At 46.2% G+C, this 12,464-nt stretch overlaps 1 protein-coding gene across 2 annotated transcripts in view; it reads right to left on the minus strand.

Annotated features, from left to right (window-relative positions):
- Positions 1 to 12,464, minus strand: part of LOC147709380 (zinc transporter ZIP9-like) — a 149,413-nt gene that overhangs the window by 58,430 nt on the left and 78,519 nt on the right. For both annotated transcript variants that reach the window (XM_086927958.1, XM_086927959.1), the window contains exons 3-4: positions 7,303 to 7,488; positions 4,036 to 4,104 (exon numbers count right to left, since the gene is read on the minus strand). In XM_086927958.1, the coding sequence (XP_086784084.1) occupies positions 4,036 to 4,104; positions 7,303 to 7,488 (255 nt within the window). The remainder of the gene's footprint in view (positions 1 to 4,035; positions 4,105 to 7,302; positions 7,489 to 12,464) is intronic.

Genomic DNA, 12,464 nt, shown 5'->3' on the forward strand with positions numbered 1-12,464 from the left:
GTTTTATCCCTAGGCGTAACACGACCATGAACATTCGCAGGTTGTTCCGCTTGCTAGGGGAGCCGCTTGTGGATGCCCCGTGCCCGGTTGTCTTATCGGTAGACCTAGAGAAGGCTTTTGATAGCCTGGAATGGGACTACCTTTGCACTGTGCTACGGAGGTTCGGCCTCGGTGAGGGCTTCGTCAGATGGACCACGGTTCTCTATGCCTCTGCATCGGCCAGGGTTCGGGCGGGACCACTGATTTCCTCACAATATCCGGTGGAACGGGGCACGAGGCAGGGATGTTCGCTATCCCCACTTCTCTGCGCTGGCGGTGGAGCCACTCGCGCTGCATCTCCGATCGGGAGCCCATTATACGGGCCTATGGACTCCTTCGGGCCCGCACTATATTTCGCTGTATGCAGACGACCTGCTGCTCTTCCTAGAGAACCCGCTCGCCGCCCTACATGGAGCTGCGACGGTGCTCACGGAGTTTGGGGAGGTCTCGGGCCTCCGGGTGAATTGGACTAAGACCTGTCTTTTCCCGGTTCGCAAGGGCACCCATGCCCCTACTCTAAGTAGGGAGATTAGATGGGAACCCGACTGCTTTAAGTACCTGGGGGTGTACGTCTATCACGAACCATCCGACCTCCTCGATGGGAACATTGCCCGCAGCACCCAAGCACTTCGAGGCTGTATGGACTTCTGGGCCACGCTACCGCTCTCAGTGGCAGGGCGGATCGCTTTGCTTAAAATGGTGGCGCTTCCCCGGTTGTTATATTATTTCCGGACACTACCGATTTGGGTCCCACCGGCCACGTTTCGACTGCTACGATCAATGATAGTCGGATTCCTCTGGGGCTCGGGCCGCCGACGGGTGGCCCTCAAGACCCTGATGAGGCCGAAGGATGAGGGTGGGCTTGCGGTGCCGGACTTTGAAAAGTATTATTTAGCGGCGCAGCTCCAGACCTTCACCCAGGAGATCGCCCGGGAATTCCGGGGCCCAGAAGACAGAAGGGGGACGGGTATGGCCAGGCATGTTCTCTCCTTCATAGCGCTGCAACAACGTTTGGCCCTACGGGACTTGTCGCTGGAGGAGCGGACCGTTCGCCTGTGTTGGAACCGAGCACACGCCCGGGGCCATCTGAGAACACCGTATGCGCCCGAAATACCTTTGGGGATGCTGACGGCCTTCCCCCATGGCGGCGATTGGTCACGATTGGCGAACTGGGAGGACGCCGGCTTACAGCTAATAGGGGACCTGTATGAGGACGGGGCGCTCTTGCCCTTTCAGGAGCTCATTGATCGCTTCGAGATCCCCCGCGGCGACTTTCTGCTGCACTCGGCCCTTGTCCGAGCGATCCAGGCGCACTGGAAAAGCGGGCAGGAGGAACCCACTTTATCTCCGGTGTGCCAATACGTGATGATGTCTGCGGGCACGGTGAAGGCGGTCACTTGCCTTTACGGCAGACTGATCAACGAGGGGCTGGCTCCCCTCACTACTTTGAGAAACCGCTGGGAGGAGGACATTGGCAAGGAGATCCCGGAGACGACCTGGTCCCAGCTGGTGCGGCGAGCCTGGAAGGGCACACGCCACGCCCGCTTTCAACTGGTCCACTATTACGTGCTCCATAGAGCATATCTGACCCCGGTGAAAATCAGGCGATATTTTGCTACGAATTCGGCGGACTGCCCCAGGTGCCCGGCCCAGGAGGCGGACCTTCTCCACATGCTGTGGGCCTGCCCGGGATTGTCATCCTACTGGGTAGAAGTGGGGAAGACCCTGGAGGAGGTGACGGGGAGGTCCTTATCGTTTGACGCGGCGGTGGGACTCCTGCACTGGTTCCCTCATACCCCCAAGAATAAAATATCCAGCAAATTCATCGACTTAGGGCTACTCCTTGCTAAACGAGAGGTGACCAGGAACTGGAAGGCACGAGTTGGTCCGACAGGAAGCCGATGGCACAGCGAACTCTTGAAGTGGGCGGCGGGGGATAGCACGCTAAGATACCAGCTAGCTAGGAGGCAGCGTAATGAGAAGGCGCAGGAGGCAGCGCTGGAGTGGGAAACGTTAGTGCAGGCCCTTAGGGATTATTGCGCCCCCAGCGACTCTGAAGGTGAGGAAGTGGCTCGCCCCATGTCCCGATAAACGATTGCACTTTCAGACATGTTGCTTTCCCTATGGGTCCCTTAGCAGATCCTGTTGCGGTTGTTACCGGGCGCTGATGGCGGGGTTGGGTAGGGTTTTCTTTGGTTTGTAGCGTTTTGAGGGTGGGGTTTTTCTTTCTGGGTTTATAGGCTTGTTTGGAAAAGCAGATGACGGACAGTGGATCATCCGGACCAGCTTCGACATCCTTCTGAGCCCCCATTGAATTTCGCCGCCCGACCCCAGGGTTGTGGGCCGAATGGCTGTGTAAGAAACTTACGGCGGGGGGACGGAGGGTTGTATCTCATTGATTTTGCTTGTGCTATAATGCTGGTCGATTATGTAACGATTTACTGATTCCTGCAATAAAAATATATTTAAAAAAAAAAAAATTAGGCTTTGTATTGAAAGTATGTGCGGGACGTGTGTTCAAGACGGCGGAACGGGGTTCTGGTAGCAATGGGGAAAAGGAATACTGAGCAGTAAGTCAACTAAGTACAAGTGAAGGAGAAAGTCAAGATGTCAGGGAAAGGAAGAACACATGGAACTAGGTAGAGGGTTGTGTACAGGTGAAGTGGCAAAGTAGAGGACCTCCGTTGGGATACGTTCAGCTAAGAGACAATAGAGCCATTGAACGATTAATGCCAGTGAGGACATCGGATATACATCATTTGATAAGTTCTTTCTGACGAGGTGCAATGTTTATAATCAGTGTGTTTTACATTTTTATGAAGGCTGATCCCTTGGTGGAAATTCCAGTTGACCAGTTACATATAGTTATTACTAGAATTCCTTTACTAGATGACTTTGTCAGCCTCTGTATTTTGGTTGCCTACTAAATCTCTATGGTGAACCTTGGAATCAATAAGTGATCAGTACAGGTGCCTTTTCGAAGCTGTCTTAAGTGTTTCTGATGGTAGACTAATGATAAACCCATACATACTGATATACTAATATCATATAGGACACTATTCTTTCTAATAGTTGGTATTAGATTCTACTGTCCTATAGGAATGTTCTTCTAAAATCACAGCATATACTTTCTCTACTCTTCGTATTGGGATTCTTCCTGTAACAGCTAGGAGTCCACTCAGAATTGCATAAGAATTTCTAAGAAAACACAGTTTTGCACAGGCATGGAATCTGTTTGTTTCAGTAGCACTTCTATTTTAACACTAGAATTATCCTTATGTTTTATACTCAATTCTGTGTGCGAGGCCAGGGGCTGGGTGATGCCTAATAGGGCTCTGGTGTGATCTTCCTCAATATAGCACATCATGTAAGACAATATTAGTCTAGTGCTCCTACAACTAGGGTTTCTCACTATGCTCGGGAAACAAACTTTTGTCTAATCCATAAAAACCCCCAACCACAGAATTAACTGCTAAAGGAGGAATCAAAAAATTTGCAAAAAAGAGGAAGTTGCATGTTTGTGACACTAACTGGTTCTGTGATGATCATTGATGCTGTTTGCCTTAGATCCTGTGGTTTGATATGCAATAGTTTTAAGCCCTCCTTTTGATGAGGAATTTATGGCTAACCTCGCTATGAAAGGAGGATCAAATTGAAACTCGCGAAGTTGAATTGAGCTTTTGTACAAGTACAGCATCTTTAACCCTGCAATGATTTTTTCCTCATTCATCATGTAAAGCACAGCTGTCTGCTAGATTAGTGCCCACAGTTGCTAACATGTTCTTTGTTGAGGACTGTGCGGAGACATACATTTCACTTGAAACTACATTTAGGGATCACACCTTTGCATTAACCAGTGTTGGATTGCACATTACTTCTCAGTTTAATATAAAAAAATGTTTTGTTTAAATGGTTAAAAAAATACCGTAATCACTTCTTTCTATTTTCACACATAAATTAAGTCAGACTTAAAATGCTCTTAAAGAGTCAGCTTACCTGCTGCATGTATCACCAGTCCCAGGGTTGCAGTGATGCTTGTGCCAGCAGACATTCCTGTCCTGGGATCTACAATAAAATGTAAATTAGATCCAGAAAACTGTTGTAGAGGAATTTAGCTAAAGACAGATTATCATACCTGTATGATAACTGAAGAATCACCAGATTCTTTTGCCCACTCTCCCACCTTCTGCCGAGGAATATGGCTGCATACTGTTTTCTCCTCACAGTTCATAGATCTGAAGGTACCCTCCAGCTTATACCCAAAAGCTTTGCGGCCCACTGCTAGCCGCAGTGCAAGTCATGGTGCAAGTTGAAACAGCCAGCCTGTCTGATCTGGCCAGTTTCCTTCAATACAGCATTTGGGAAGGTTATCGTTTACTGTGTACTGCACTGGTCACTATCTATGTGTGGATTAGTAGGTGCTTCTAACAGGAAACTGCCCTGCCATAAATCTTTGTCATATTCCCTCCATGCAGACCATGACACAAAGTACAGCAGGGGAAGAAATGAGAGATGGGGTTGTCCTCTATTGTCGGCATGCATCCTTCATCTTGCAAATGGCCTTATTATCCCAAATACTGATAGCTAATGCTAATGAAAAGTGCACCAGAAATGTTTGAGAGGTTTTTACTGTGAACTTTTGTTCTAATGTTCTTGCAAATACTATATTTACTAACACAAACAAATAATAGTCTCCAAGTGTGGCTCAATGATTGGAGCGGCAGACCCTGATGCAGAGGTCTGGCCCGGGACCAGGGTTCAATTCCCCGCCTCGGCGTGTTTTGGGCTCAAAATTCCACGGACCTGATAATTCTCGCCTCGGTGCCTATTCCAATCATGGAGTCCCACTCTGCAACTCTTGGCAATAGCTTGCTTAATCTCCACAACGGCCCCCACAACGCTAAGGATGCCTGGCCTCCACCTTGGGGGTGCCCAGGAGTGGACGCCTCACAAGGAAAGCCAGGATGGGTTCCACAGCGGTATTCATACAAGCGCCTTGAGACACTTGCGGGTGAGTAGTACACTATACAAGTATCAGTTTGCCCCAAAGCTCTTGACATAATCAGTCCAGGGAAGTCAGGAGGCAACTCTCCTCGGGGACAGCAGCTATCCGAAAAACAAGAAGAATAAGCCACCACCTGTCAGGTATTAAGTGGTGAGGAGGGACGGGAAGGTTGGAAGGGGGCTCAAGGGAGGGCTTCCCTCTTGAAACTTCAAAGTGGGGTTGCAGACCATGTAGGGTCTCCCCTCTGAGGTCTTAGACAAAAACAGTGATCCAGAGAAGCATCAGTTCACAGTTTGAAGGACTTGGAACATGCCCTGGTTAACATGGACAATAAAGCGCAAAAGGCCCCGCCCCTAGCAGAAGATGTGGGTGTCCTGAGACTGGCAGCCAACACAAACAGCATAAGAAGGACAGGGTGGGAAACAGCCCCTCAGCAGTGGCACAAAGCGGGTACACCCGCAGTCCTCCCGGACGTTATGCAGCAATGTTCAACCCTAGAAAAAAGTGGTGCAGGATGAGATAAGCAACCTCGCTCCTGGGAACAAGAGGGCCAGAAGCATGTTAAGATTGATAGTTTTCTGCAAATAGAACAAGGGTCTTACTCCAGCGTCACCCACCAGAGATGAAATACTGTACCTGAACCAAATGTGCTCAGCATGAATACATCTTCTATAATAAGGTATATGGTCCTGTGTGTCCCCAGTGGCGTAGGAAGGGGGATGCGGTCAAAATGTTGGAGAGCATATGGATAAGGAAGGGGAGGGGGTGTTTCTTTCCGTCAAAGTCTGTCTCTGTAGTTTGTACTCCAGGGGGTGGGGGGGGGGGGGGGTTATAGACAAGAACATTTTCGTACGAGGTACCACCTGTGTCCCTAGTTTTCAAGATGACCTACACTAGTAATCCTATTGGGACAACACAAACAACAAGACCTTTTTTCAGATCATAAAACAAGAGTGTTGCACACACACTTGTGTATTAGTGGCCAGTGTATTCAGTGTCAGTGCAATCTTAGCCTACGGGTAGAGGCGGTGTGGTCATCCTCTGAATCAGTCTCCTCTGCTCCCTGACACGCATGCCCAGCAGTGCCTACTTTCTGAAGGGCGCCATGGCCTCGCCCCATTTCTGGTTTCAGGGGCTGATCCAAGGAAGGCTGCACAATCTTGTCCCACGGACAACTGCCTGCTTTTAAAAAAATTAAAAGGAAAGTTTTAATTTTTCTTTTATAAATGCATCCTGTTTTCCTTGAAGGAAAACGGGCTGCATTTAAGAGATTGGGGGCCCGATGTAGGTAGCCAAATACCGGTCGGTAACGGCCGAAATTACTGAATTTCGGCCGTTACCGACCGGTATTGGGCTTTCCAGATGTAGGTGGCATTTTTTAAGGATTCGGTATTTTACCGAATCGGTAATTTAAGGATTCGGTAAAATACCGAATTCTTAACATACCGATTCGGTAAAAGACCGATTCCAGGATGTAGGAAGCACTCAAGTTAGTGCATTCATCAGCTAAGGATTCGTTATTTACCACCAACTAGAAGTTGGTGGTAATTATGAAAACCCTTGAAAAAGCATTTTTTTTGCTTTTCCAACAGTGCCATGTTGCAGACATACATGCCCTTAGGGTTGTATGTCTACAACATGTGCACCCATACACAATTGAGGGGTGCAACAGGGTGTCAAAGTGACACCCTGCCACCCTTCAATGTTTCCCCCAATTACCGAATCGGTATTTACCGATTCGGTAATTGACATTCATTCCTATGGGCCTCCAGGCCCATAGGAATGAATGGCAATTACCGAATCGGTAAATACCGATTCGGTAATTACCGAAACTTACCGATTCCGCAATTTTTTCGGTAAAATTACCTACACCCCATTTGCCTGTTCTTAAATACCGAATCGGTATGATTCGGTATTTAAGAATCGGTAATCTGGGATTACCTACATCGGGCCCAAAATTGCTTTATCTAAAAAGGCATCACAGACATGTTAGTCTCCAGACCCCAGCAGGCCACCATCCCTGTGAATACAGGCTATTCCCAATGAGTCGTAAATTGCGACCTACCTTGTGAATATTAATGAAATGTTTGTACATGTGGCCATTAATCTCCCAGGACCTAAAAATATGGAATGCAATGTGTGAATTGTATTTGTGCAATTCCCACTTGATTGTCTCCCATTCCTCAGGTATTGTACAGTGCTCCGTTGCTTTCTGGCTAGTGTCATGCTATATAAATAACCAATACATACATACCTACCGTGGTACGAGAAGTAGCTGCTAATCTGATCAACGATGAACATGAGGATGAATCCCATTACCAGGAAGATCCCAATGAAGAAATGAGGAGAGGTGTTGGTGTCTTCTTGAGCAGACCCCTTAGGCGTGGGGCTTTCCTGAGAGATGTTTACATTTAGTGCAATGTTTCTGCATGGAAGTCGGGCTCCTGTATTTAAAAAAAAAAATGTGATACAGTAAAGTATGTAAAATTAAAGAAAACACAATTGACGGAATTGATCAAAAACACCCAACACAGCTCAGATATGCTACAAGGGCCCAGTATGATTGGCCAAGATCTGATATGGGCTGCAATAAATCTAAATGGTTCTATAGAGTATAGATCTTAGTGTCCAGGGATAAACTGTTCTAGTGACACACGTAGAGATGCTCTTTTTAAGGACCTCATACAAGCACTGATCAGGAAAGGTATTTCATCCCTAACAAATTAGACTTACTCAGAGCAATCCTTTAGGGAATCCTATTGTTTCTTGATACAGAAACAATATCATCATCCTTACACCATTATGCGTACAGAGTTGCATGCATTATCCATTAAGGCTCGCTTCTTTTAATCCGTGCCACTGTTAGTAGCAACATATAGTGTTACATCATCTAGAGCAAGTAATACAGAATCCAGCAATGATAGTGACACCGTCACTAGTTACTAAAGGCTTAACGTGGCCAGAAAAGGTTTCTCTGACCACAAGGATGCTTCCAATCATCTGTCTTATATCCTACTGTCACAGAACTCTTTGGGTATACGTCTTCCTTTCATTCGGGTTCAGCGCTGCTATTCTCTCCATTTTTTTATCTCAATGAAAGATACTAGCAAGTTTCAACCACCCTCTTTCCTCAATGATTTGAGAGAGCCATGGAAACGGTGGGTAAAACTGGTTGATTCATATCTTGTGGCAATAGGAGGAGAGAACATTTGGCCTTCAGAAAACAACATATTTTGCTACACTATATTCGTATAGAGGACAGAAGAGTATAGGGGCGCATACCGAAGCTTATTAAGGTTGGGGGAGATGGAGACAAACATGCAACTGGATGTGTTTCAAGTTACCTGTAATCAGCATGGGGAAAATATGCGGATCAGAGTTTTAGAGAGGTAGAAATTCTCTGTTTGAGTAAAAAGAACAAATTAAAAGGTAACAAGTTACCTTACTGCACTGAGAGGTCTATCATATGCATGTAAATCATCATTTAGGAAGATGTAGTAAATCCTTAAATCCAAGAAAAAGTTTTGGCTCATAATCCTGACCTTATGGAAAATACATGTATTGCCCAGGGAAGAGAGCACATGGAAGTCTAGGTTAAAGAAATGCAAATGGAAAAAGTTTCTTATTGGATGGACAAGAAGAATGAGTATGGTACTAAAGTAAAAGAATATCTGGTAACAAAGACTAAACATAACCATGTTTTCACCAAATTAATTAATGTAGAGGAAACATTGGACATTTTTGGAAGAATTCTAATTGTATGTCAAAAAGTCTTCCAGTTGAAAGTGTGTGAAACATGGCCTCTTCGCTAGGGCGTGGTGTGTGGAGAATTGAACTCAAGAAATGTATATGCAGTCGAATTGGTGGAAAATGACAAGCAATTACTCTTTCAGGTTATTTTTGACAGCTCCAATTTAGCTGTGAAATTACCTTGGATCAGCAATCACAGTGGTTGCAGAGTCGAGTTCAGAATATACCGTGATTGACAGCAATTCTCTTAAGGAAACATTTAGGGGTCCATTAGGATGGCGGGCGGATCGCCACCGCCATGCAGGCGGTGGCGATCCGTCCGCCATCCGTCACCGTCTGCCAGCAATTTACCCCCCGCCATATTACAATGGCGGGGGGACCGTCCGCCGCTTTTCCGCCGCGGTCGCAAGGCGACAGCGGCGGAAAAGGTCTAATATGGTGGCGGTGTCTATCAGACACCGCCAGCCATATTTGGATGGGCTTCGGGGTATGCCTTTCCAAAGGCATACGGTCTTTGCTTTGGGGGCCCGTTGCGGGCCCCCAGGATGAAGGGGAAGTGGGGGGTGCACATGGGGGGGTACATATGGTACCCCTCAGCATTTCAATGTACAACACGCGGTGCCTGTCATGTTGTGCATTGAAATGTACAACGTGCATTTTTAGCATTGTGGCGGGCGGGGCTGAGAGCACCGCCCGCCACAATGTTAAAAATGCTGGATGCGCCCGCCACTGTGGCGAGCGCATCATAATTGCTATGGCGGGACCGCCGCACACGTGGCGGACAGTCCCGTTTCCACCGGGATGGCGGATGGACTTTGGACCCCTTAGTGATGAAGGATATGTGTTAGAAAAAGTGAACAGTAACTCTAAGATGTTTAATAGGCACCCGATTTTCCTAGAAGGGAGGGTAAAGATTAGAATTTTCTTTAAGAGGAGAAGTACAACAGTGTGGACAATTTACACCGCCAAGACAACAAAAAGTGATCTCAATGACATAGAACCAGTCCTTATGGTGTAAAGATCTTCCAGTGGGAAAGAAATTTAGAGAGAGTTCCCAGAAGTGTTCCCAGAATGTTTGGGCTTACATACCAATTTCGAGCACCAAATTAAGCTGAAGGGCAATTTTCTCCCAGAAAAATGCCAAAGCCTTTTTCCAGTTTTGTTGCAATATTGTGAAGCTTCGGATTTGCATGTGTTATCAATGCCAAGGTAAAACACTTTTACAGTTTGGACTAAAGAGCACTGTGCTGATCCAAACGTGCCAACTCACATGGTGCCACCATGTGTCACATCATTTAGAGATGGTCACCATGTAAGGATCCTAAATCACACACTGGCAGGGAAGACAAGCTGAAAACCACTGCACAAGTGGTTTTCCTGCTTGTCTTTTGTGGCTGTATGCAGCCGATGTCCATTAAGAGGTGTGACAGCACCCCAGGACATCAGCAACAGCCTCAGCGTCCCTTCTTTTTTTGGGGGAGGGGTTGGGAGGGCTTAGTGAATGGCAGAGTGCCCCTTATGTACCTCTCAGCACCAGGCCCAGTGCCGGCTCCTCTACTATGGCAGAGGAGCGTCGCACCACTGCTTCCAAGCAGTGCGCAATGACTGTTTGGTCATCCCTCTTGGGCTGTAAAAACCAGTCATGCGCTCTTTTTCCGTTCTCCATGCAGGCTGCATTACAGCCTGCGTGGAGAACATGCCCCGGCCCCCCCCATTCTCTGGTTGAGCGTTGAACCAGGATGCTCTGAACCAATCACAACACTGCATTGCAGCATTGTGATTGGTCAGGGGAGCCTGGATGCCCACCAATCACAACGTTGCAATCTGGCCGCCACTGACCAGGTCCTGCCCACTGCATACCCTACCCCCTCCGTGCACAGTGAAATATATTCGTAAGTTGGCAAGCAAGCTAATTTGAAGCGTGAAAAGACTTTACTAGAAAAACAGACTTTGTGGTTGATTAAGAGTGTGTTGGTGTTGTATATGTGCTTCATAAACAGTAGTAGCTCTCCACCTTAACCCTGGAACTACCCAGAGTTGCCGGCATTGATTTGCATAATACATGCAGCTCTATAACCCTAGAAGTGTTTGGTTTTTACCTATACTGATGCCCATTGTGGGAGAAAATATGTTTCAGTATCTGACACATATGTTCTCTTTATATTTAGGAAACAAAAAGGGTCTTGGCTCCTAAACTCAGCAAGGCAGAGCCAATATGAACTATAACAAAACAACACACTTGCCAGTGCTGAGAAAATTATTTTCACAAACTGTTGAAATATATAGTGCACATGACAATGACATGAACACTTGCTTTATGAATTGCAACTTTTTAATTTTTCTTTTTTCTTGTAACCTATTCAATTCTACATCTTTTTGATTTTGTGCATGGGAATACAAAACATTCTATGTACATTTATATACAAACATGAAATGCAAATAAACAAACAATACGATATGTACAGTGATTTCACAACTTACATGCAACACATTCTTGGCCATCCATTCATACAAGACATACACACTGGTCCCAGTGTCAAAAATAAACTTTTTTGTTCAATAAATGAATAGTCCGTTCTTTGACCTATCTGAACATCAATTGTAATAGTTATAAGGCAAGCAAAAAAGTCTTTCTACAGGTTCCTCAAGATTATTTCAAACAAAATCAGGGAAATGACCCGGGACCTGGTCGGTCGACGCGTTTCGAGCCCTGTGACTGGCAGGGTTCTCTTCAGGACCAAACAATAACTACAAGAAAAAGGAAAACAATCATGACTATGATGTTCCAAGAGATAAACACCTAGTTTGCACCCTGACCACCATCAACCTACCTCGAGTGTTGGGTCAAGGCTCCAACAGGTAATTGTATTCCAAAAATGCAAGAAGTGGTTTGGGGGGGAATGCTGGAACAAGTGAGAAACACGAACAATAAGTGCACTGCATCAAAACATACACGCTCGTCATGTTCTGATTCATTCGTGTTGTGTATGTGCGCGCCTACCTGCGCTGTAAAAAAGTTGTCGGGGGAAATTCTCCCGAGGGTCTGGTTCTTTGTTGGAATGTCGTTTCTGCAGAAACAAATAGAATGGAAAGCGTGTGTTAACGCTTGCCATCTGGCATCTCTGTGGAATTTGGGAAGGGACTTCTATACTCATACGGTATGCTCCTTACCGTTAATGGAGCTCCGTGTTGGCTCTCAAAGTTGAACCTCCGTTCCTGCCGGGGAAGCGTCACCCATGAGTACGGTTCTTACACAATTGGCGTTCTTCTGAAACAAACCGATCCAAGTACCCACTGAATTTATAGTAGAACTGGCAACTTTGGCTCTACAAAAAACTTTTTTACATTTGACTCCGAATTCTTTTTACAGATAAAAGGAGTAGCTATGGGGTGTCCATTTGCCCCGGAACTAGCGGTGATGTTTATGGGACTATACAAACAAAAATTTGTCTACAATGACAACCCTTTCAAAGAACAGATTTCCCACTACATGAGATACATCGATGATGTATTTCTCATTTGGACCGGCAGCCCCGCAACCCTAAATCAGTTTGTCAACTGGCTGAACTCACGAAGTAATGACATAAAATTCAGTTGTACATCATCCAACACTTCCATCACATTTTTGGATGTCAAAATTGAACCATTCGAGATGATTGTTTTCCTTTTT

This window comes from Lissotriton vulgaris, chromosome 6, assembly GCF_964263255.1.
Source record: "Lissotriton vulgaris chromosome 6, aLisVul1.2, whole genome shotgun sequence".
Classification (NCBI taxonomy): Eukaryota; Metazoa; Chordata; class Amphibia; order Caudata; family Salamandridae; genus Lissotriton; species Lissotriton vulgaris.